The sequence below is a fragment of the Zalophus californianus genome, chromosome 12 (genome assembly GCF_009762305.2).
Source record: "Zalophus californianus isolate mZalCal1 chromosome 12, mZalCal1.pri.v2, whole genome shotgun sequence".
NCBI classification, from domain to species: domain Eukaryota; kingdom Metazoa; phylum Chordata; class Mammalia; order Carnivora; family Otariidae; genus Zalophus; species Zalophus californianus.
In genome coordinates this window covers 97,862,069-97,889,231 of record NC_045606.1, presented here as the reverse complement: position 1 = coordinate 97,889,231, position 27,163 = coordinate 97,862,069, and the positions used below count along the sequence as shown (strand labels likewise).

General features: G+C 36.3%; 1 protein-coding gene across 2 annotated transcripts in view; it reads right to left on the bottom strand.

Annotated features, from left to right (window-relative positions):
- CNTNAP2 (contactin associated protein 2) overlaps positions 1-27,163 on the bottom strand; it is a 2,031,041-nt gene that overhangs the window by 1,059,490 nt on the left and 944,388 nt on the right. For both annotated transcript variants that reach the window (XM_027574309.2, XM_027574310.1), the window contains exons 5-8: positions 26,270-26,473; positions 21,399-21,583; positions 15,353-15,496; positions 11,551-11,815 (exon numbers count right to left, since the gene is read on the bottom strand). In XM_027574309.2, the coding sequence (XP_027430110.1) occupies positions 11,551-11,815; positions 15,353-15,496; positions 21,399-21,583; positions 26,270-26,473 (798 nt within the window). The remainder of the gene's footprint in view (positions 1-11,550; positions 11,816-15,352; positions 15,497-21,398; positions 21,584-26,269; positions 26,474-27,163) is intronic.

The following is a 27,163-nucleotide window of genomic DNA, read 5'->3' as shown; positions in this document are numbered from 1 at the left end:
CACATTCTTCTCTAGTGCCCATGGAACATTCTCCAGAATAGATCACATCCTAAGTCACAAATCAGGTCGCAACCGGTACCAAAAGATTGGGATGATTCCCTGCATATTTTCAGACCACAGTGCTTTGAAACTAGAACTCAATCACAAGAGGAAAGTCGGAAAGAACTCAAATACATGGAGGCTAAAGAGCATGCTACTCAATCAAGAATGAATGGGTCAATAAGGAAATTAAAGAAGAATTAAAAAATTCATGGAAACCAATAAAAATGAAAACACAACTGTTCAAAAGCCTTGGGATGCAGCAAAGGCAGTCCTAAGAAGAAAGTATATAGCAATACAAGCCTTTCTCAAGAAACAAGAAAGGTCTCAAATATACAACCTAACCCTACACCTAAAGGAGCTAGAGGAAAAAGAGCAAATAAAGCCTAAACCCAGTAGGAGAAGAGAAATAATAAAGATCAGAGCAGAAATCAATGAAATAGAAACCAAAAATCAGTAGAACAGACCAACGAAACTAGGAGCTGATTCTTTGAAAGAATTAACAAGATTGATAAACCCCTGGCCAGACTTATCAAAAAGAAAAGAGAGATGACCCAAATCAACAAAATCATGCATGAAAGAGGAGAGATCACAACCAATACCAAAGACATACAAACAATTATAAGAACATATTATGAGCAACTCTATGCCAGCAAATTAGTTAATCTTGAAGAAATGGATGCATTCCTAGAGATGTATCAACTACCAAAACTGAACCAGGATGAAATAGAAAACCTGAACAGACCTATAACCACTAAGGAAATTGAAGCAGTCATCAAAAATCTCCCAACAAACAAAAGCTCAGGGCCAGATGGCTTCCCAGGGGAATTCTACTAAACATTTCAAGAAGAATTAATACCTATTCTTCTGATAATGTTCCAAAAAATAGAAATGGAAGGAAAACTTCTAAACTCGTTTTATGAGGCCACCATTACCTTGATCCCAAAACAGACAAAGACCCCATCAAAATGGAGAATTACAGACAATATCCTTGTTGAACATGGATGCAAAAGTTCTCACCAAAATACTAGCCAATAGGATCCAACAGTACATTAAAAGGATTATTCACCACGACCAAGTGGGATTTATCCCTGGGCTGCAAAGTTGGTTCAACATCTGCAAGTCAATCAATGTTTTACTATACATTAAGAAAAGAAAGAATAAGAATCATATGATCCTCTCAATAGATACAGAAAAAGCCTTTGACAAAGGATGGTGTACCATCCTTTCTTGATCAAAACTCTTCAGAGTATAGGGATAGAGGGTACATACCTCAATATCATAAAAGCCATCTATGAAAAACCTACAGCGAATAACATTCTCAATGAGGAAAAACTGAGAGCTTTCCCCCTAACGTCAGGTACGTGGCAGGGATGTCCACAATCACCACTGCTATTCAACATAGTATTAGAAGTCCTAGCCACAGCAATCAGACAACAAAAAGAAATCAAAGGCATCTAAATCAGCAAAGAACAAGTCAAACTCTCACTGTTTGCAGATGATATGATACTGTATGTGGAAAACCCAAAAGTCTCCACCCCAAAACTGTTAGAACTCATACTGGAATTCAGTAAAGTAGCAGGATATAAAATCAATGCACAGAAATCAGTGGCATTCCTATACACCAACAAGATAGAAAAAAGAGAAATTAAGGAGTTGATTCCATTTACAATTGCACCCAAAACCATAAGATACCTAGGAATAAATTTAACCAAACAGGCAAAGGATCTGTACTCAGAAAACTATAAAATACTCATGAAAGAAATCGAGGAAGAAACAAAGAAATGGAAAAACGTTCCATGCTCATGGATTGGAAGAACAAACATTGTGAAGATGTCAATGCTACGTAGAGCAATCTACACATTCAATGCAATCCCCATCAAAATACTATCCACTTTTTCAAAGAAATGGAACAAATAATCCTAAAATTTGTATGGAACCAGAAAAGACACCAAAAAGCCAGAGGAATGTTGAAAAAGAAAAGTAAAGCTGGCAGCATCACAATTCCGGACTTCCAGCTCTATTACAATGCTGTCATCATCAAGACAGTATGGTACTGGCACAAAAACAGACACACAGATCAATGGAACAGAAGAGAGAGCCCAGAAATGGACCCTCAACTCTATGGTCAACTAATCTTCGACAAAGCAGGAAAGAATGTCCAATGGAAAAAAGACAGTCTCTTCAACAAATGGTGTTGGGAAAATTGGACAGCTACATGTAGAATGAAACTGGACCATTTCCTTACACCACACACAAAAATAGACTCCAAATGGTTGAAAGATCTAAATGTGAGACAGGAGTTCATCAAAATCCTAAAGGAGAATACAGGCAGCAACCCCTTCGACCTCAGCCACAGCAACTTCTTCCTAGAAATATCACCAAAAGCAAAGGAAGCAAGGGCAAAAATGTACTATTGGGACCTCATCAAGAAAAACAGCTTTTACACAGCAAAAGAAACAGTCCACAAAACCAAAAGACAACCGACAGAATGGGAGAAGATATTTGCAAATGACATATCAGATAAAGGGCTAGTATCCAAAATCTATAAAGAACTTACCAAACTCAACACCCAAAGAACAAATAATCCAATCAAGAAATGGGCCAAAGACATGAGCAGACATTTTCCGAACGAAGACATCCAAATGGGCAACAGATACACGAAAAAGTGCTCAACATCGCTTGGCATCAGGGAAATCCAAATCAAAACCTCAATGAGATACCACCTCACACCTGTCAGAATGGCTAAAATTAACAAGTCAAGAAACGACAGATGTTGGCGGGGATGCGGAGAAAGGGGAACCCTCCTACACTGTTGGTGGGAACGCAAGCTGGTGCAACCCCTCTGGAAAACAGTATGGAGGTTCCTCAAACAGTTGAAAATAGAGCTACCATATGATCCAGCAATTGCACTACTGGGTATTTACCCCAAAGATACAAATGTAGGGATCCGAAGGGGTACATGCACCCCAATGTTTATAGCAGCAATGTCCACCATAGCCAAACTGTGGAAAGAGCCAAGATGTCCATCGATGGATGAATGGATAAAGAAGATGTGGTATATATACACGATGGAATATTATGCAGCCATCAAAAAGAATGAGATCTTGCCATTTGCAATGACGTGGATAGAACTGGAGCGTGTTATGCTGAGTGAAATAAGTCAATCAGAGAAAGACATATATCATATGATCTCACTGATATGAGGAATTCTTAATCTCAGGAAACAAACGGGGTTGCTGGAGTGGGGGTGGGGTGGAAGGCATGGGGGGTGGGTGATATACATTGGAGAGGGTATGTGTTATGGTGAGCGCTGTAGATCTGTACCTCTGAAACAAAAATGCAATATATGTTAAAAAAAAATAGAAGAAGATAGCAGGAGGGGAAGAATGAAGGGGGGGTTAATCGGAGGGAGAGATGAACCACGAGAGATGATGGACTCTGAAAAACAAACTGAGGGTTCTAGAGGGAAGGGGGTGAGGAGATGTGTTAGCCTGGTGATGGGGAATATATAGGGCACGTTCTGTGTGTAGTACTGGGTGTTATACACAAACAATGAATCATGGAACACTACTCAAAAACAAGTGATGTAATGTGTGGTGATTAACATAACAATAAAAAAATTTAAAGAAAAAAACACAAAGTGAGAAAAAAAAGTGAAGGGAAATAAACACAATAAGTGAAAGTGACACACAGATTTCAGAAAGTATATCAAAGATAACCAATGTACAATTTTAGGTTGAGTTTGAGTGGAAATTGTATTTGAATGCTCCTCTCAACTTTAGATATGGTAATATAGTAGCAAACAAATAAACAAAAAGAATAAAAATAGGAATTATTTAAATAGTGTTATCTCTGCTATGGAATTCTGCAGGGATTTAGAATTATGTTCTAGAAGAACACTTAATGGCATGAGAAAATAATCAAAATATTTAGCTAAATGGATGGTATATATTACAAAGTAGAATGTTCGGTATGAAGACATTTATTTTAAAATATTAAATTATATCCATACATAGAAAAACTGCAGTTGGATTCCTTTAAATGTCACGATCTTACTGGTGTGAATATAAGTGTTTTAAATTTCTTCCTTGTGTTTCATATACATTATTCACCTTGACAATGTATTACTTTGTGTTGAGATTATTGTATTGTATTATTAAGAATACAATACTTTTGTAACTCAAAATAAATAATATTGGGATCATATTCTATATAAATTTTCGTTAACATTTTAATTCACTACATTATACTTTCCAATGGTATTAAATTTTATTTGAGACACATGATTTTTTTTTTTTAAAGATTTTATTTACTTTAGAGAGAGAGAATGAGAGAGAGAGAGCACGAGAGGGAAAAGGGTCAGAGGGAGAAGCAGACTCCCTGCTGAGCAGGGAGCCCGGTGTGGGACTCAATCCCAGGACGCCAGGATCATGACCTGAGCTGAAGGCAGTCGCTCAACCAACTGAGCCACCCAGGTGCCCTAAATATTTTTTTAATTTATTTTTTTGATATAGACAGACACAGCGAGAGAGGGAACACAAGCAGGGGTGTGGGAGAAGGAGAATAGGCTTCCCACGGAGCAGGGAACCCGATGCTGGGCTCGATCCCAGTAACCTGGGATCATGACCTGAGTGGAAGGCAGACACCTAACAACTGAGCCACCCAGGCGCCCCGAGAACATGATTTTTAATGACATAATAGTATTCCATTTGACAATACAGCCTTTAAAAGCACCTCTTCATTTAAAATATTTAGTTCGTTTCCACTTACTTGTATTATATATGTTGCAATAAATATCTCTGTGTACTTCTTTATTTTTTTAGAATCAGAATGATACGAATTTAATAGTCAAGAATGACATTTTCAAGGCTTCTAATAATTATGGTTTTAACTTGAATTAAGGAATATAATATACACTACTAAATAGGTCTCCAATCCCTTTGCAATGTAAAAAAACAAATCATTTGAAGTATGTGAAGTATGCCTAGATAAACATTATTTAATTTTTAAGTTGTAAAAAAAATTTTTTTTAAGATTTTATTTATTTGACAGAGAGAGACACAGAGAGAGAGGACAAGCAGGGGAAGCAGCAGAGGGAGAGGGAAAAGCAAGCTCCCTGCTGAGCAAGGAGCCTGATGCAGGGCTAGATCCCAGGACCCTGGGATCATGACCTGAGCTGAAGGCAGATGCTTAACTGACTGAGCCACCCAGGTGCCCTGAGTTTCTTAAATAATATCTGCAGTTTGAAATCAGAGAGCTGAAAATCATATCTCAATAAACAAAACACAAAAAACAGTACTGAAACTAAACTTTTTTTTTTAAAAGATTTTATTTCTTTATTTGAGAGAGAGAATGAGATAGAGAGCATGAGAGGGGGGAGGGTCAGAGGGAGAAGCAGACTCCCCGCTGAGCAGGGAGCCCGATGTGGGACTCGATCCTGGGACTCCAGGATCATCACCTGAGCCGAAGGCAGTCGCTTAACCAACTGAGCCACCCAGGCACCCCTAAACTTTTTTTTCTTACGTGATGAAAAAGATACCTCATGATGCAAGTTATCACTGAATTTTCAAAATTGGTATGAATTCTTCCCAGAATTAATGTACTAACTACATTTTCAAATGTTCATAAAATCAAGAGAAGAGATATTCTAATTGCTTAGGACAGACTATGCCAAGAGCAGTTCCAGGGAAATGCATTTGCCAACAATAAACTGGAAACATGCCAGTATTTACCACCAAGTTCCCAAGCTACACCAGAAGCCAAGAAAACGTCTACTCCTTCTGCCGTGATCTGAATGTTTCTATCTCCCCCCTACAAATTCATATGTTGAAATCCTAATGCCCAGTGTGATGGTATTAGCAGCTGGGGCCTTTGGAAGGTGCTGAGGTCATGAAGGTGGAGCCCTCCTGAATGGGTTAGTGCTGTTAAAGAAAGACCCCCACAGAGCTCTCCAGCACCTCCCACCTGTGAAGATAAGAACAAATGAAAACAGCGGTCTATCGTTTATGGACTTGCGGTTTATGGTCTATGGACTTGCAAGAGGGCCTTCTTCAGCTGAATTCAACTACGCCGGCACCCTGATGGCAAGCTTCCACCTCCAGAACTCCTAGGAATAAATGTCTGTTGCTTAAACCACCCAGTCTATTTTGTTACAGTAGCCTGATTAGACTAAGACACCTTCCCTTAAAACACCCAAATGGAATTCAAAAGGATTACAAAAGACACTGTAATAAAACAAAAACAAAACAAGGCCTCACAAAGATTTTCTTTAGAGACAGAAATACAAAGATGATCTTTACTGAATACAGGCTTCTGAAGCAGTGCAGATGCTGAAAAGTCATTCTAAACTTGAAGCAATATCTATGTAAACAAAACAAGGTTCTAATACTTCAGCTAGAAAACAGCTGATTTAGAAGCAGTGCATTTTCTGAATGACTTTTAGAAAAGGCTTTGTTTACATGGATAGAAATTGATTTTTTTTCAACAGGTAAGAAAGATCATTAATAGAAATCACTTCCCTTCCACTATATAAATGCTGAGTCAAACATTTTATGACCTTATTAATATGGGTAGACTACAACGTTAGAGTATTATTGTAAACATCTGTGCATAATTTAGTGACATAAAATTGAGGAATTTTGCAATAAAAACCTTATTTTAAAAGATGGGTAGTTTTTTTTTTGACTATACATCAGACAGTAATACACATGCATACTTTTTTACTACCTTTATAATATTGCAGTATTGTTCCTGGAAGATACATTTAGTTTTCCAAAACGGACTGATGGTGTAAATACCTCCAAGCAACTGGAACTTTAAAAAATTCCAACTCTTCAAATGAGAAGACAGATCTGTAGGTCAATGTTTTCCAAACTGTAGGTCACAACATGTTTTTAGGTCATAAAATCGTTTGATGGGTTATGAAAAATTTAATGGAAAAAAAGAGAAAAAGAACATAAAGTAAGAGTGCATCTAAAGCAGCAAAGTAAGTTTCAGTAGGTATTGAGTGCGGTATAATATGTTTCCTTATGTTTTCTGTGTTTTTATCAAAATCATTTGACTCTGGAGGATGTTATGCTAAGTGACAGAAGCCAGATACACAACAGCAGATACTGTATGATCTCACTTTTATGTAAAATCTAAAAAAAGTAAAATTCATTGAACCAGAGAGTAGAATGATGGTTGCCAAAGGCTGGAGAGTGGGGTAAATGGGAAAATGTTGGTCAAAAGGTACAAACTTTCAGTTATGAGATGAAAAAGTTCCAAGGAATCCAACGTATAGCATGGTAATTATATTTAATAATACTGCACTGTATACCTGAAATTTGCTAAGAGAATAGATCTTAAGGGTTCTCACTGTGTATGTGCATACAAACACACACATATACACAAAAGCAAGTGTGAGGTAACAGATGCATTAATTAACTTGATTGTGGTAATTATTTCACAATGTATATATATATTATCATACACTTTAAAAAATCACATTGCACAACCTGTATAACATGTAAATATATATAATTTAAATTTGTTAATACTACCTCAAAAAAGCTGGAAAAACAAATTTCAAACACCCTAAGTAATTTTAAAAACACAGTTCTAGGCCCACCTTCTCCAGGGTTCTGAAATGAATGTTAAACAGTATGCTCAATGAACACATGTTACCCATCTGTTCATTTTAGCACTTTTCCCCCCTTTTATTACCTACTCCGAGCCAAGGGAAAAGCATAAATCTGTATTCCCCACACACTAAGTACAGTTCTAAATAGAAATAAATATAATGGAATGTTTTATAAAAGTTGATGTTGCAACTTGGAAAATATTTTCATAGAAAGATAACCCGCTCTGCAAAGTCAAGGTTACTCAGTTTGACTGAATTTTACAAGTTGAGTCCAGTGTCAAGACTAATGAGACCTGAAATCAATCAGAACGTAGAGGGAAAAATACAAGGAGGGTGAAAAATATATTGAATACTAACTTACAGGATTTAGTTTGACTTTATCATCAAAGAACAATGTTGTCCAAGACAGAATAAAAAGGCTTTGAACCACTTGAATTAGCTTCATCTTGGACCACAGAACTTATTCACATTTTAAAAATAAAACTGAGTTACAAGTATGTACTAACAGACAGTACCTGAGTGTCTGTATAATGACATCTCGACCGACTGCTGCATAGCGGTTTTGTCTCGATCCACTGCCACACAGCGGTTTTTGTCTTGATCCACTGCCACACAGCGGTTTTGTCTCGATCCACTGCCACACAGCGGTTTTGTCTCGACCCACTGCCGCACAGCGGTTTTGTCTCGACCCACTTGCCACACAGCGGTTTTGTCTCGACCCACTGCCACACAGCGGTTTTGTCTCGACCCACTGCCGCACAGCGGTTTTTGTCTCAGTCCACTGCCGCACAGTGTTTTGTACGCGTGTGTGTGCACACAGAAGTCCTAGCAGTGACTGCTTTTGTTTTCTAAATTTTATGTATCTTCTACATTTTCACAATGAAGCTATTTTTAAAAATAAAATAAAAAAAGGACTGACATACTTCAATGCTTATGCTGCTGATAAGAATAAGGTAGACATGAAGGACTTGGTCTTTGAGAAGAGCACCCACACTTGCATTCACAAAAAGGTGTTAAAGCTGAGATGTTTGTTCAACAATTCAGTGATTTATAAATCAGTGGTGTTTATACTCCAGGTCAAATAACATATAACAAAGCATGCTAAACATGTAATTATTTCCTTTGATTTTTTCCTCTCTGAAGAATTTGAGAGGCAGGGGTGCCTGGGTGGTTCAGTCAGTGAAGCGTCTGCCTTCGGCTCAGGTCATGATCCCAGGGTCCTGGGATGGAGTCCCACATCTGGCTCCCTGCTCAGCGGGGAGTCTGCTTCCCCCTCTCCCTCTGTGATCTCTCTTTTGCTCTCTCTCAAATAAATAAATAAAATCTTAAAAAACAAAAAGAATGAGAGCCAAAAAAATGTTTCTATTGTAAAAGCAAATGCTCCTTCAAAGTTTTCTGAATTGGAAAGTTTACATCTCTTCACAGACAATGGAGAGACAACTGTTACCTTCCTCACTTTCTGTGGCATTTATTATAAAAAATAATAAACAAAAAAGAAGAAGAAGATAGACATAATGCAGAACTATTTCCCTTCGTTAAAGCAAACATTAGTGCCCTCGGTTAACTTATGTTTCTAAATTATTTTCTCAGGGTTGCTACTTACACTAAGTTACTCATACCTTTAATTGAATTTGGTAAAGTACTTTAAATACAGATGAAAACTGCCTTCTATGGACTTCATTTGTATTTATAGGATGGATGAATGAATGTAGTCATATATGGGATTCCTTTGTTCTTTCTTTCCTTTATTTTTTAATAAACACAGTTTAAATGAGTATAAGATATAACTTTTTAAAAATGTATGTGCATCTATATTTACTTACAAATCTTTCTGAAACTTGAGCAATGATAACTGATAAGATTGTGGTTTCCACTCTGTGTATAAGAAAAATAAATATTTGGAACAGTAACGTATTTTCACTGGGATATGTAAGATCAAGGTTACCGACATGTTGAAATTTCCTATCAGTTTCCCTTAATTTGCACAGATTCTTGGCTAAATTAACAAAAATTTCTCAAGTCCAATTTTATCATATTTAAGCAAATCTATTAAGGTAAATTAGTCTTGTATATTGGATTCCTTTCTTCTTTCTTCCTTTTATTTTCTCATAAACACAGTTTAAATTAGATGAAAGTATCTTAGAGTCTTAAATTAGACCAAATTAAACTAGGAAATGTTTATTGATCTCGATATTTAAGATCCTATTATTTCCATTATAATGGTTCCTGTTACATGGAAAACCACCAGGAATTTGGGTTTGTTCAGAGAATGTCAAGAGGGAGGGGGGCCTTCATACTTATATTTTTATGTTTTTAGTCATTAGAAAAGAATCATTAATCATAATAAAATCTAATGGGATGTTTTTCAACTGTGGCAAATATTTGTATGTGTGTTTGTTTTATGTGTTTTTCTGGTCTCTCCAGGTATTTTTTATTTGCTCTAAATCTCTCAAGGTGAATTTATACGGGGAAGTAGTAATAAAATATGGTTGATCAATCATTTGGACTCCAAACATTCAGGGGAAAGCAAAACTAACGAAGCAAAAACAGAAAAAGTAAATATCTGGGTATTTCACAATGGCTTTTGACTTCAGTAATTCAGACACACCTCTGGTATAATGGTCCCTATATCTTCCTTGAATCCTTCTCAGTAATAGTCTATATGGCCATGCTCTACAGAAACACAACACCTATTTTATGAAAGGACGCATATCCTTCAGCAGGAAATATTCTGTTAGTGAACACTAGTTTAAAGGGCCGCAGTGTTAACTCCACAAACACTCCCAGAGCACCTCTAATGTAACAGGTGCTATTCTATACGCTAGAATAGAAGAACAGGCATAGCCTCTGCCCTCAAAGACCTGACAGCCCACAGGGAAATGACCTGGACACAGACAATATAACATGTTCGAAACCTCGTCAGGTGTATACATATGGTGTCACGAGTGAACACGCAATATTTCGACATCAGAGCCAACAGTCATGCAGTGGAGCATTTTGTCATGAACTTCCTCTCTCAGTATTTGGTACATTTGTACAAGCTGCTCAGTCAATGTTAATTTTCTCTGTCTTCTATTTCTAAGCAGTTCTTCACAAAATAAAAACATCTACTGTAAGAAACATCTAGAGAAATTTGATGAAAACTTTTACTATTTAAGAGTCCACTATCATGACTTTTCCTTTGTTTACAAGATCTCAGCTTTCTTTGTACCATATTAATCAAAGAATATGCCAAGATTGCTAAGTTTGTTCAATTAACAACAATATTACCCAAGCCTCAGTTTATCATACCACTGTGAGGTCAATTTTAAAAAATTACCCGCTAAGCCAAGACAGTCAGTCTTCCCTCAGTTGATACATACATTTTGTCATTCCTCTTTGTACTCACCCCTTGTAGTTTTTCTTGAAAATCTGCATAAATTTACCAAGATCACTTTGAGGTTTTGATTCAAACAGTTGCACATACCTTTAAAGTCACGAATAAATTAATATATACTTGCTACTAATAGTAAAATGTATTTGAATGTCCATAAAGTCAAACAGTACCAGGCACTCTTACGTCAGTAAAACCGACATTCTCTGTAAACATAAAATCTCCACTTAGAGTAATGTCCATTGCCCTATTAATGTGAACTAGTATGTATAAGCAAGAGAAAGTCTTGGTACTCTGACTCAACTAAATTTCCTCCTCACCCACCCCTCACCCTCTGAGCCAGTTTCCAAGGTTCTCTTATTCAGTCAGTACTCTGGGCAGCCAAGTAAGAATCTCACCAAGTCTGAATCCAAACACAACTACGAGCACACAACACCAACAAAACAAAAGCAACGACAGCTGTGGAAATCACAACAGCAGTTTCAGGAGCAAACAGCAAACCAATTGCACTAACCTGAGGAGATATCTATTTGGCTCATCTTGGTCTGCGTGACGTTGATGTGAACACCAACTTTGCTTTCAGTGAGGTCAATCTCCACATTGCCCAAATTATCTGCAAACTGACTGAAAAGCAGGAGACCGTTTGGGTTCCAAGTCCTGAACTGGAAACTGACTGAAAACAGGTCCTGGTTAGGCCGTCCTGGCACCTCCAGGTAACTGGTAGCATTGAAAAAGACAGGCACTGTGTAGGGCTCCACACACGAGAAACTCAAATTTCCCTGGAAAACAAAAGGGCACGCTTTGAGACAAATGGAAACAAAGCTACAGTCTGTAGATGTCAGTGCAGAGCTTGAGCTTGTGCCAAACTCTCACACGCAGCAGCATGATTTGGATTCAGCACCCGGATACCTCGGCATCACTCTACTTGGAGTGTGTGTCTAACAGGGCTCAGCAGCTGGCCGTCAAGAAGAGGAATTAACAAGAACCATCTATCATGGAATCGACAGACTGACAAGCCTGATGGGATGGGATGTGTCCCTGTGTGGTGCACATGAGTGAGAACCACTGGACTTTCTAAAGACGGCAGAAAGCTGCTGCTCCCCTCCGCCATTACTGATGATGCCTCAGCCAAGGAGGAGACGCCACCGTCCTCTTCTGGATGGCCTATGTCAAGTGTTCATTCATATATGACTAGTCTCATTGGGAACTATGGTCATTTGGTTGTTATTTATTGATATTATGGGACAAATATTCTTGGTTTTTATCCCTATACCTAATATATATGAATTAATATTAACTATATAGATCAGCATAATTGTGATTATTTCAGATTATTGTTATATTAAATTCCTATAAAGTGTGCATACATTATAATGAATTAATGCTTCTGAGAACAGTAGTATGAGTGTACAAAATAAAAACAAACTTGTGATAATTGAAGCCTATTCCTTTCTTCTTTCTTCTCACTCTCCCTCTATTTTGTACCAAAAAACAATTTCATTTACCATTCAGACATGCTAAATGTTGTATTCCTGTGTGTAAGTACCTTCCTTTTAAAGGTCTGAGAATCTACTTTTGCTTCCCACTTCTTTTATCCCACCATAATATTCTGAGGAATATAATTTGTTGGCATTTTCATCTGGTCCTTCAATTACTTATTTATTTCACAACAACACAACACCACGATATCTAGGTTTAGATGGATTGTTCTTCCATTTCAGCACATTAACCATTACATCTAAGGCAGGCTGTCCCTCTGAATTAATATTCAAACTAAATTTACACTGTAGCTTCACAGATAATTATTTTTAACTGCTTACTTTTACTGATGAAAAGAAATGCCTTTGCCTAATAATTGAGATGTTGTAACTGACCACATACCCATGTTGTGGGGAATATCTCCCAACAAAATTAAAGGTCCTTTCTGAGTAAAGGTGCTGACTCAGAAGTCAATGAATAATGAGGTATTGGAGGAAGTCATCAAGAAGACTTGTGACTGCCAGTTAATCCATGAGCAGGACTCGGACAATTGGAGACTTTGCTGTCCTCAGAATGTGTGTTCCCCACTCCAAGGATACAGTCTTAAGATAGAGATGTGGTGTTGAGGCTATCCAACGTGGGTACTGAACTGGTTAAGGCCTCCTGTATCCATAACTAAATCCAGGTAAGACCTCTAAATAAACTTTTAAGACTTGGCAGGCAGGTGCAGAGGGGTACTCCTCTTGTGGCTTCCCAAGACAAGACCTAAGTTCCCTTGCTTATTAAACCTGCCACCTGCCAACGTGGGGTGGTCTGTCTCTTCTCTCTCCCCCTGCCCTCTGCATCCAGGGGCTGGGTGCGATTACACCCAGGAGGCTGTCCAGGAGGCTGTGACCCAACATTAGGGAATGGGTGTGTGCATGGAGATGAACGCAGGATGTGTGGAGTCCATTTCACTGAAATACCAGCACCTGACGTCTTTGAAAGCAAGTCTCCTTCCTAAGGACCCGTCCTTGCAGAGTTGCCTACAAAGTGTCCTACTTTTCTCTATCCTGCCGAAAATTTTAATATGTACATATATTTTTGTTTAAAAGTTTATCCCATGTCTGCTCACTTTATTTCAACAAACATAATTATAGATAATTTATGCTTTACTAAATATCTTTGTTATTCAAGTTAAAATAGCATTTATAACTACAATATATTTTGTAGTTAAGGTTGTTCTGGGAATGAATCTCCGTAGTAAAATTCTTTATAATTTAGGTTCCTAACGAATGCATATCAGGACCAACCGGGAGGTCTGGGCAGAAATAACATTTTATTTCTTCTTAAAGGTGCAAAAAATATTCTGATGATTTGGATTCTGTATCTTTTTATCTTAAGCAATGATTTCTGAGAAAACAAAAGGACCCTGGTGCCATTTTATCCAAAGCTTAAGAGAGTGTATGTATTAATACTATTCTGTGTAAGAAGTAACACAGCATGTAAGGAGACCATGACCTCGGGGGTCATATACTGTGAACCCACTCACATTCAATCATCTTGGAAAGTTATTTTTCCAGGCAAAGTCTCAGGGTTGGTTTTTTTATTTTGTTTTGTTTTGTTTCTTGGCATCTACAAAATGTGTATGATAACATCTCCACTCATGTTGTAGTACTATTCTCAGATTGTCATAAAAGTAACATTCCTAGCACAGTGCTTGCTGCCTATAAATAGAACTATTACTATTTGTCTCTCTAGTCAATACTTACGAGATAATTTCAAAGTTCAACTTTTTACTCAGTAGAAATTCCTTATTTTGAAGAAAAATAAAGAAAAAATGCACATTAAATTATTATTTTATGCCATAATAATTTTCACACCCAACCTGAACTCCAGTTTATTCATGAGGGGATTTCTATTTATCCAATCATTTTGTGAAAACCCTAGGCTCAAATGTGGGCCAAGAGACCATCAGAGCTCTTTTGGAATACAGTGCAAGCTCTCGTAACATTATTTACTGTCAGTGGCTGTCATAAATGTGGGTCTTGAACCCCAGACTCTTCCAACTAACACTTGTAGGTTGAAGTTAACTCCTGTTTTTGCAGACCCATAGGGAACACACACTAGACTTTTCAGTTGCTATCTTTCAGTGATCCTAAACAGTGTCATGGGGAGCCAGGTATGCTAGCGTGTTCTTCAATTTTTGCTCTCCTCCTTAAAGTAGTTAAAGCTGGAAAGGACTCACAGCAGAGCTGGAAGAAGATCACTATTAGGTTCTACGTCACAGCTTTCACCAGCCAGTGGCAGTCAAACCTTATATAACTGCCTATACTTAGTATGTTTAGAGCTTTCACAAAAAGTGTATTTACTTACTTACCTGGATCAATTATCTTTGGAAACATGGAAATGAATATAGCAAAGTTCCTGGATGTAACACTTTTAAAATACTGAATTAAATCATAAACAAGAAATGGAGATTCATATATGATAAGACATCTGGAAACATTTACGGGCTGCTGAACTGCCAGGACGAAGCACACACTGAGGAATGCCTGAGGTATGTCCCTTTGATATGGGGAATTCAGAAACACTGAGTCAAAATACTGTGCCCCATCTAAGTTAAACTTACTATTTACTGCAGGCTAATTTAACTCAAAAACCATTATTTATTCTCAAAGTACATCCACCATCTACACTTTCTTTAGGTAATTCTGTAGTTAGTCTTACACTGCTGAGCCCAACACAAGCATGATAGCAAAATGCTGTGACGATGTCGTTGTTGTTCAATACTCCAGAAAAAAACAAAACTTCTTTGATTTTTCTATGAACCACTATTTTGGAGTGAACAATCTTACCACATTTGAGGGCTCTAGTTTCTTCCTTCTCGCAAGATCAGTTATGTTGATACCATTATAATTAATGCTTTCCATGCAGCCTTTGAAGTTCTTTCTACTGCTGGAACTTGGCTTCCCAGAGAAAGGTATGCCTCCGAAGGTTATCTTTGAGAAAAGAAAAAAAATGTAACATTCACACTGTATTCATCTTAAAAAAATATTCACAATAAATTAGGCAAAACTATTAATACAACCAAGGTCAGTTATACAACCAAGGTCTGCAGATCTCTCCCGGAATATACAGACATTTTTTTCTGCCTCCAAAATGTTGCATATTAAATTATGTTATGGAAGTACATAACAGTATTATTAATTATGGGGATCAGATTATAACTTTAACAAAAAATAGCAATAATCTCTTGTAGCCACTCAAAGACATTTTATAAATTTTCCTGAAATGTTTTAAAAGATTTTATATAGCAACCTTTTTATTAATATTAAAAACACATTTTTATGTTTATCATTCAAAGACATACTACTAATAAATGCTTCTAGTCATCATGAGGTAACCAGTACTAATGTAATACAATGATAAACCCTATGTACTATGTAGACTTACTTTAATCTAAATGACCATTAAAGTCAAATATTCACTAGACTTATTTTTAATGCAGAAAATAGTTCAAAAAGTCTCATTACTATATATATGAAGAACACATTAGGAGATGGGGGCTGTTATTTTAGCACTATAGGCTTAGAGATATTATAGGTCTTCTGAATCCTAAAGAGTAAGGTTGATGCTGGTGGGGGGTGGGAGGGATTGGGTGGCTGGGTGATAGACATTGGGGAGGGTATGTGCTATGGTGAGCGCTGTGAATTGTGCAAGACTGTTGAATCACAGATCTGTACTTCTGAAACAAATAATGCAATATATGTTAAGAAAAAAAAAAGAAGAAGATAGCAGGAGGGGAAGAATGAAGGGGAGTAAGTCGGAGGGGTAGATGAACCATTAGAGACAATGGACTCTGAAAAACAAACTAAGGGTTCTAGAGGGCAGGGGGGTGGGGGGATAGGTTAGCCTGGTGATGGGTATTAAAGAGGGCACATTCTGCGTGGACCAGTGGGTGTTATGCACAAACAACGAATCATGGAACACTACATCAAAAACTAATGATGTAATGTATGTATGGTGATTAACATTAACAATAAAAAAATTAAAAAAAAAAAGAATAAGGTGGATGCCCTTTACTGTGATTCTCTGGCTACTACCACCTATAAAAAGAGAGTATGTCTTTTTCCTTATATCTTTGGCCAAATTACAGTACTAAAGTGTCAATTTCCTATAATACAAAATTATACTTAATATACCTATTGCCATAATGACATTTACTGCTAATAGTGAATTAGTGGTAAATAAAACTAAATACTAACCAGAGCTGCAATACCAAGATATATAATCCAGGTGTTATTTCTCTTCTAATTATTATTCAATGTTACCATTATCAACTTCGATAAAGCTTTGAAAATGAAAGCAATGGTTCAGACATTTTTGAGACATTTTAAGACTCCAACCAGTAAGGAGTTTCATATTTGAAACATAAGGCACAGATCTTTGTGTTCTAGGAGGCCATTAACAATTTATGTTCTTTTATTTAGTGTCATGGCATTTTAGATGCTTAGTTTTTGCAGAAAACAAAGCACAAATTAATGATAGTTTATGAAGCAATATAAAAAAATAAAAGATCTCACTTAAAATTTGTTAATAATGGTTAGTTGAATATGTATCATTTACCATATAGAGTATATATGAAAGAAGGGAAAACTGAGAATATATAGAAAAGAATTAAGAAATGACAAAAGGAAAATTATACAGTAATCTAAAATAGAAGAATTATTAGGAAAATATTTTCAAGTGGCACTAAAATGAACTTATTAGGAACTAAGCAAGTATACCTAATACCAAAGGTAAGAATTACTGATAATTATGTGGAGTGTTATATTTCCTGTCTACAGTTTATTTTACCAATTCTTTCCCAGTTGATGGTAATAAAAATCTATGCTTAACAACAGGCAGCATCACAGTTTGACCATTATTACTAAATACCAGTTTAAACATATTGTCTCATTCTTTTTCCACATGCTGTTAGGATGATGATTAAATACTCCTATGGTTTCTCTGCTTTCAGCAAACCTCAGCACATGTCCTATGTCATCCTCAGAGGTGCCCTAGTGAAGCAACACAAGCTCAAATTTACCAGATTTCTGTACAACTAAGAGATATGAGTTCAAATCCCAATTCCTAATGTAACTAATCTTATGACACTAGGTTGCCACTTCTTCTGATTACGTATTCTCATCAGTAAAATGAAGTGCCTGGACCACAAAATATTTTGATATTATAATTATTCAGAAAGTAAAAAAAAATGTTGCAATTGTTAGATTATTCATCAGATAATCATATAACTCATATGACTGGCTTATTAATGATAATAGTTCATTCAATAACCCTGACCCTTAAACAAAATAACCACATTGACCATTTTGTTAGCTACCAAGAGTTTACAAAATGTGGCAGAGATGGCTAGATACTTCTAAGTGTCCTTTCTCCCTACCTTCTTTAGGAAAACAAGAATGCTTTTCAGCTGTGCACACTCCAGCCAATATATGGCATTTACCAACCTCTCTGAATCAAGTTTTGGTCTTAGAAAGACTGTGTGACTCCAAAAACTATAAAAGGGGAAGGGAGCGCAACCTTCTTTACTCTTCCTTCCCACTGGAATGCAAAACAGAATGTGAACAGTCATCTTGGATGATTCGCAGTGGGGCTGGAATAGCAGCAAGGTAAAGGGAGACTGGAGTCCTACTAACCACGATGCTGCCACTTGAGCCCAGGGCTCCCTGCCTACAATTACCTTTTATATGGAGGAAAATAAAACAAGCAACTGTTACATGCAGTCTAATTAATCATAACTGATTAATATGGAACTGATACATATAGTGATTTCTATTACTTCCTATTGCCTCCTCATATAATAATGCTATGACAAATGTGCTATTACATTAATTTTCCAAAGGGGGACTATGATGTGTCCACTGTCACACAACCAGTAAGGAGCAAAAAGGGACTCAACCCAGGACTTTTGTTCCAGCTTGAGCCATGCAATTAATTCTCTACAAAATCCTAGCTGGTTTTTCTCTAAAATCCTAGCCTAGTTCTACAACTATCAAGGGGCATTCATTCTTCCCCCTCCCAAGCAGAAATGTATTGCAAAGGCAATGGCGTAACATCCACAGGGTCTACTATCCTGGAATTTAGCTGAAGAAAAGAGAGAAGCCAGGCCAAACATCAGTGTGTGGTCCTGCCCTTTGGTTGAGAAGAAGGATATGTATCTGTTTACCTTTGTACACTTCTCAGGGCACCATGCAGCTAGTAGCTTGCCTGCCCATGGCGTTTGGCAGCTTTGCAGTAATTGGGCTCCAGGAGGTGATAAGGTGAACTCTTAAGCCACCTTCCACAAAAAATGCCCACATTGAGTTACCTCAATGGAGCAAACTTGTTTTCTACTGCTTCTTTCATGATGTACATCTCTGGGAACAGTGACAGGTATTAATTTACCCCTATAGTGTGCTGAATCTGCTCATACTAGCTCATGAGAACTGACTATTCAACAGAGCCATTGTTAAAAATTAAATTATATAGTGTTAAATTACATGAAACAAATAGTAGCTACTAGGAACTCATCTTTATATTTTTATTATTATGTATATTCTTGAGATTATATTCATTTTATCTATATATGATGGGAATACCCTATCATGATGTGGTATAATAAATATATTTGGTATTTGTTCCCAGTTCCAGGCACAAAGCTCCTAAAACCCTTGGAATGTCCTGAGTGGTAGGAATGTCTTCAGTTATTCATAACAAGCCTCCTTTGGGGTCTGAGTCTAGTTACTATATGGATGAGTCAAAGAGGTACGTGTGAAAACACTGAGAGACTCAACTCAACGGACTCAGGATTCTTTATCAATAAATGTGAATTTCTTCCTAGTGTCTCTCTCTAATATGTCTCAGGTGTTGTCATCTATAGCTGAGGTTCTCAAAGATGCTATGTATATTCATGGGCTTCAAAGTGTGCCTGAAACTGCTGACCCTGTGTGCATGAATATTCATGAATTTCATCACAAACTCAATACAGTCTATGACCCCAAATTTTTAATTCTGCTTTTTGAAAAATGGAACTGTGTTTGCCCATTGCTAATGTTCCAGGATCTCTCATCTCCTCTACGGTACTTCAGAGCTTATTAATGGAGGATGAATAATTCATCTTTACGTTCTCTCATACAGTGGGAGATAAGCCACCTAAGCCAAGAAATGTACTAATTTAGAAAAAATAAAACTTCTGAGATTTTCATATTCTTTCCCTTGCAACAATCATTTTGCTTTAAGGAGATGTTTTCTGGGGGGTACAGTTATTTTCTGATAATCTTAAATTTATTTTAACATTAATAAAGTCTCAATATCGGGGTTTATACAGCATAATCTATTTTAAGTTCCTATTTAGGAATATATGTAATATATTCATCTCATAGAAAATTTAGACACTATTCAAATATATAAAAGAAAATAACACAGTTGTAAATTATCTTATGGTGGGCATATTTCACATTTTTTTAAAAATTTATATATAGATACTGATTAACATATATATGTGTGTATATATATATACAATTTCAAAACTGGGGACAAGGCACACAGAGTTGGCACAGAAAACTCATAGGGTCACAGCCACCATACACCTTCTATTTTTAAAGGATACACAGCAATATTTGACATGTTCTGGGCATTATGTGAAACACTAGCTTGAGCTTGTTCACCATTCCAACATCCTGCTACCCTGCTTTTGATGATTTCCTGTCCTAGTGAAGGTGGGTTTTTTATCATTTCTCTCATAAAAACAGTGTCACATGAAAGTAAAAGTGGAACAGAAGATGAAGATGGCAGTCAAATCCGATTCCAAAATCTGAGGAGTTGTACCATGCAGGGACACTCATCCCATTAGCAAGTAATCATTGTTGTTTTAAGAATTAAATAAATTTTTTTCATTTATTTTATCTGTATTATTTTTTTCAAATGGCTAGTGAGTTGTTAGGACATAAACATTAAGTTGTCTGGCTCTAACTAATATAGAATGGTCTAGGACAGCTGTGGAAAAATTAATAACACACTGAGGGCTCCATGAAGTAAGAAAGTTTGGAAACTCTTTGCTGAATAATATTTCATCCTATTTATTTTTCTCTTGGAATTATAACACTGTGATGAACATCTTACAGAACTCTTATCTCTATATAGGATTAACATTTTTGGTGGGCATTTTAAGGTTGAACCGCTCTCTAAATAATTTATTAAAAAACCTGAAATTTCAGCGTACCTGTATAATATGGGAATATACAGTTTTTACGGGACCAATATGATTATTTTTTTGATCTTTGATCACTTAGAGGATAAAATATGTCCTATTTATGGACAACCTCTTAAAATAGTCTATATTTTGTTTCTTCTGTGATAATTATATCTGAGAAAATAGAACCTGACAAAAGAACTATCTACAGTCATGAAGTCATAAATGACTTAATATAAATCAGAACTCAGGATTTCCATATTTTGTAATAAATATTAAGCAATCCTGTGTTTATAGTATATTGTCTATCCTCAAGAATAATAGGTGATTTATATCATAATTAATTACCAATGCAAAGATGACAACTTATATTTGTTCTGGACTTACTAAATTGCCCTGATGACATGATAAATGGTCTGTTCCCTTTAAATTAGTACTTTGGTACCAAGATTTTTAAAATATTTCAAATGCTCATAATTACAAATTTAGAAGTGAATAAAATGACAGTATTAATATATTAGGCACTGAAGTTGAAAGATTATTTTTCCTTGGGGAATAAAATGAATGGAACACGTGGGTATGTGACTGACAAGAACACAAAGATGCAGTAGGAGACTGAGGCAGCCACTCAAGATGGAGCACAATGGACGCATCCTCCAGCTCACCTCATAGTCCAGGTCCAGGTAGTCGAACTCTCCATTGGTGCGGAAGTGCTGCACGCCCCTGTCCAGGGTGAGGTTAATGCTCCGGCCCTGGCGCTCAATGACCACAGAGTGCCAGTGGTGGTCATCCAGCAGACTTCCAGTCATCATGGATGTGTGGCCATAGATGGGGCCAAGCTGGTTGCTTCCTGAGTCATGGAATGAACAGAAATGAAGCAGTGACACCACAGCTACTCTGTGTAGCAGCCTACCTTCCATCACAGCCACAGGCTGGTACACCACTCAAGTCCTGCCCAGGGACGCTAGCGTGGGGGAACCAGCATGTAACTATACTTAACAACAGTTGATATTCAAAATACATAAAAGGTATTAAGAGATGGAAAACACCTCCTTTAAAAAGAAAGAAGAATATGAGTTTGTTTTTTTTTTTAATGTGCCATGAATTCTGATAAATTTGATATGTTCTTACAAAGTCGGTGCCCCATGGCTCTGGAGCCCAGTGCCTGGTTTCTCATGCTGGCTTCCCCACTGGCTTGCCCTATGATCCTAGGCAAGCTGGCAGCTTCTCTGTGCCTATGCTGCCTCATATAGAAAATGGAGAAAATCAGGAAAGCAGCTTTACAAGGTTGCTATGATGATTAAAGTAATTAGCGCATGCAAAGAACTTAACCAACTTCTTGGCATATACTGAACATTAGCTAAATGTTACCTGTTAACAGTCTTTTATTGTTGCTGTTATTTTTATTATTGGTCAAGAAAACACAGCATGACACTTTCCAGTTTTCACTGACTCCAAAAGCAATCATTTTAACCACAATGTAATATTTAATGGCATGGAAAATTAACTCAAGTTATATTTTAAAATAAAAACTTGCAAAAATATGTATGTAGCATTAATCTAGCTTTGAAAGTAGATTTCCATGGCAACAAGACTATAACTGAGAGTGAAAGTTTGTGAGAATCCAAAATGTTTACTAAGGTCATCTCTGGATACTGTTTACATGTTTTATACTATCTTCTATTTTGTCTAATCAAGTACTGCTTTTCATGACCAGGTAAAACTAAGTGCTATAAAAATACAACACGGTTTCAGAATAAATAGTGTAACAGAAATAGGAGAAACACACAATTGATTAGAGCACTGAATTATTTCCTCTTTTCTTTTTTCACATTTAGGATGATAATGATGCCTATACCTGACATTTTCTATATCTTTCCTAGATCAGATTTTCTTTCCTTCTGGTGATGAAGCCAAATGTGCTATGACTGGGATTGTGATTATGACCACCCGTGTACATGTGGCAGTGGGGCAGAGAGGGAGAAAGAAAAGTCGGAATAAGTCTAAGTGAAAGGATACACTCTATTTTATTACTCTAAATTACTTTAAATGACTAGAAGACTGAGTAGCAGCTAGAGATGCCTGATATTTAGGTAATGGCATTAAAAAGGCACAGTGGACATATGAGTGAGTGCATTTCCATGACTGTCATAAATTCCAATCAGTCAATAAAACTCTGTAAGTAAACTGCTTTCCAGTGAAATGGTAATGATCTTTCTGTGAGGTCAGAGGATCAGGTACTAGTTTCAAAACAGTAATGTCATGCCTATATAAAGCACAGTGGCTTTTAAAAGGTTGCTCTGTATGTTTCACTTAAAAAAAAAAGAAAAAGGAAAAGGTTTAAGAAAGTAAACATCCTTAGATATAATTCAATTGCTCTGAGTGTGTGTGCATATTTTTAAAAAGTACATTTTGTTTTCTGATATCTATCCCCTAAACACCTATTTTTCCTTATCTTTTACTAAGAATCATTCAAAAATGATTTAGGGCTATTTTCCCCAGGCAATACATGAATATATGTACATAATTATAAGTAGAGAATATTATGAAGAATTAATATGTACAACATTAATCACTCATTTCCACCACTAAACATAGTTTGGTCTATTTCCTTCCAGTTTTTTTCCCTATACATGTATTTAATTATATACATATACCCTTATGTGTGCGTGTATAATCAATGTAAAAATATTGAGATATTATTTATAATATTTTATAGTTTTAATGATTTATAGTATTTTCTATAAAATTAAAATTATTCAGACATTTTAAATGCATATCAACATATTTCTATATGTTTAGCTTTTGTTTTTCAATTTTTGACATTGTAATCACTGTAATCAATATTGCCAAGTACATCCTTGGAATTAAATCCTATATTCATTTCTCATTATTTCCTTATGATTACTGGACCAAAACATCTAGGCAATTTTTAGATATCTGAAGACACTATCAAACTGTTTTCCTGAAAATATTTCCTCATGCAAAGAGCAGTACAAAGAATCTTGTCACATACTCATCAATATTAATATTATTTTTAAATTGATTTACTTAAAATTAGAGTCGCTTTTTTATTGTGCATTTATTTTATATACAGCGCAGTTGAGCATTTGATGTTTACAGAATACTTACAATTTTTCTTCTATGCATTACCTTTTATGCCCTATGCCTACATTTTCTCTTAAAGTCTTGGTATTCTTAGGGAGTGGTATAAATTCTTATTCATGAATGACATTAAACCTCCATATTTGACATTTGCATTTTTCAAGTTTCCCATGCATTGATTTTATTTAATGTAAAGAATTCAATATTTTTGTGTAATTAAGTGATCCAGCTTTTTGTGTGATTTTCATTTTTTTCTTATAGAAGCTGTTATTTCCATCAGATCAGATTTGAAATGAGGAAAGTTTTATAATAAAGGGTAAATCTTTATAGACACTGTATCAAGTATTACCAACAACAAAAAACCTAATTGAAACTATACTTTTTAGTATAATACTGGTTTTCAAAGTAATAAATTTAATATGTAGAACACAAGCCATTATTCTAGAATGTCTGGACCACTCAGACTGATAAGCAAGTCAAAAATGCGGGATCTGTTTTTGTGTTCTTATCTTTAGTTTTGTAGCTTTGTACATTTAACATGTGAACTTTAGCTATTAATATATTTTAGATATAATATTTTTGTAGAATTCTGTTATTATTTTTTAAAGATTTTATTTATTTGACAGAGACAGAGACAGCGAGAGCAGGAACACCAGCAGGGGGAGTGGGAGAGGGAGAAGCAGGCCTCCCGCCGAGTGGGGAGCCCGACGCGGGGCTCGATCCCAGGACCCTGGGACCACGACCTGAGCCGAAGGCAGACGCTCAACGACGGAGCCACCCAGGCGCCCATCTGTTATTATTTACAACAGAAAAATTTATGGAATGTGTGATGCCCTCCAAAAACTTCTTGCATAAATCCTGAAATTTTTAGCCAAGCAAGAGACTTAAAAATGCCTGAAAACAACAAAAACCCAAAACAAAACAGGAACTATTTTCCAGTCAATATTTTATTTCTCTGATTCCTGACTTCTAGTTCTGTTTTGTTGAAAAAATTCAGTTCCACACTTCTCGTCTTTCTTAACCTATGTCAGTAAAACTGCTGTCCTTTCTATTCCGCTGGGAGAATCACCGTAACTGCTACAGGGCCAAGCCAGTATCACCTGCCTGTTTCCATCACCTGTAACCGCTACAGGGCCAAGCCAGTATCACCTGCCTGTTTCCATCTCAGGTGAGTTCAACACAATAGCAGCCTTTTTTCTTTCCCTGGTCTCTGATACCTCCTGCTCACTGCCTATTCCCCTCAGTCTCCAGGTAACAGCTCCTCTCAATCTCATTCATACACGTAACTCCCTAATAGAAATCTCAACTCTGACGTCTAATAAGCAACTAAAATGCACCATGTCCATTTTAGACCTCCTCTTATTAGAGGAAACGAATAATCCTTTGTTAGAAGAAACTCTGTAGAGAAACTATAGAGTTGCCTCTACTTCTGAAAATGGCACTTAAGTCCCTTAGTTGTCTAGGAATTATCCTTCACTTATTCTCTTTCTTTCTCATTACAAATCATGCTGAACTTACCACTAAAATCATCTACTAACTAGACCTACTTCTCTGCATCTCCACTGACAGTCACCTCTGCAAGCCAGGGCCATCTCTCCCTTGCCTTATAACGAAGTCTGGCTTTGACTCTCATGCAAATGCAAACGTTTTTTTTACAGGAATCTCAGTATACTTTTAAAAATAAGATCGTGATGCCATATAGTTTAAAGCCTACCAACAGCTTCTCTTTCTTAAATAATAATAAACCCTTTACCATGCCGTACAGGATCTTACAGGACTTGAACAATCCCCAACTTTCAGATCTTGTGTTTTCGTGTTTTTTCCCACTGACTCACTTCATCTACCCACACCAGCCTCCTTCCTATTCCTTGAACATGCCAGATTTTTGTCAGTAGTGACTGCTACCTTGCAATGCTCTCCTCCCTAATATTCTCATGGCTAATTTCAGTCCTAAAATCTCAGCTTGTGTATCTTCTCGTGGGGAATGTTCCTCAATACATACTCTAAAGTGGACCCTTCTTGTCTCTGCAGTATCCTTTATCATTTTAGTTTATTTGACTTCATACTACCTAATATTATTTGAAGTCATTGCTTTTGATTTAGTTGTTTTAAAATAATAATAGATAATATATTGTCTGACTCCTCCACTAGGTCATAAATTTCATGAACTCAAGGACCTTTCCTATTTGTTCACCACTGTATCTCAGATGCTAGTGTAGTACCTTGCTTAGGATGAGTACATAATAATTATTTTTAATGACTAAGTATATATGGATTAAAATGGATTAAACCACTATGGATTAAAGATGATTTAATAACATAACAAGAACTGCTTTTTTATAATTTATACTTTAAGGATTAAGCAACATCAGCATTTTACTAATGGGAAGATTAATAAATGGACAGAATGGTGTCAAAAGTCAGAACATACCTAGGTTTAAGCTGAAGACCAACTTGGCTTTTTTCAGTTCCAGGGTAATGTAATCCCCTTGCTGTCCTTCCCCATGCAAGATCACTCCTTCACTTTCAGAGGTTTTAAATTTCAAGGCAATGACATCTTTCAGTGTTTTCATCTTCTTGTTTCTGAATCTATATGGTAACACAACGTGGCCATCAAAGTTGATAACATCAGCCCCTAAAAGAAGAAACACATAACATTTTATTTTATTTCTTGTATTTCACCACCCATTGTGAAACAGGCCCACTTCCAGTGGGTCTCTGTATAGAATAAATGATAAAGAAGTGGTTTTCCTGAAAAATCTGGAGTCCTGTGTTCTTGTTCTGTTTCTTCTTTTGGTTTAATTGTGTGTTCTGAAATAAATTTTATGGAAGATATGCATAAAAAATGATCAAAGAAACCTTTATTAGTATCAAATCTTACTTTAGTCATAATACTAAAAACAAAATTCCATTAATGACTTATATGCTTCAAATTTTAACTTGGCAGCCTGGACTTTACCTGAAAGAAGTAAAATTTTTAATCCTTGACATATTATGAGATTTTAATATTTTCCTTCTTAAATGGGACTAATTACTCATGATTTTTAAATATACATTTTGCTCACAAATTTATTTTTTGACAAAAGAACGAAGGATTCTGGAATGCAGGGTTTGATGGTATACTCATTTTTCTAGTGGTTTTTATAATCTACTCCCATTTTCAGTAAACTCTATGGTAGTACCCAGAGTTTACAGCTAAGTGAACTACAAGAAGCTTCTTGCTATTTGCTCTTGGACCTCATATCTGTCTCAAATTTGTTAGCCTCTTCTCTTTGGAATGGCTGCCCATGTTTATGACTACACTGAACAAAAGACATCCTCACCC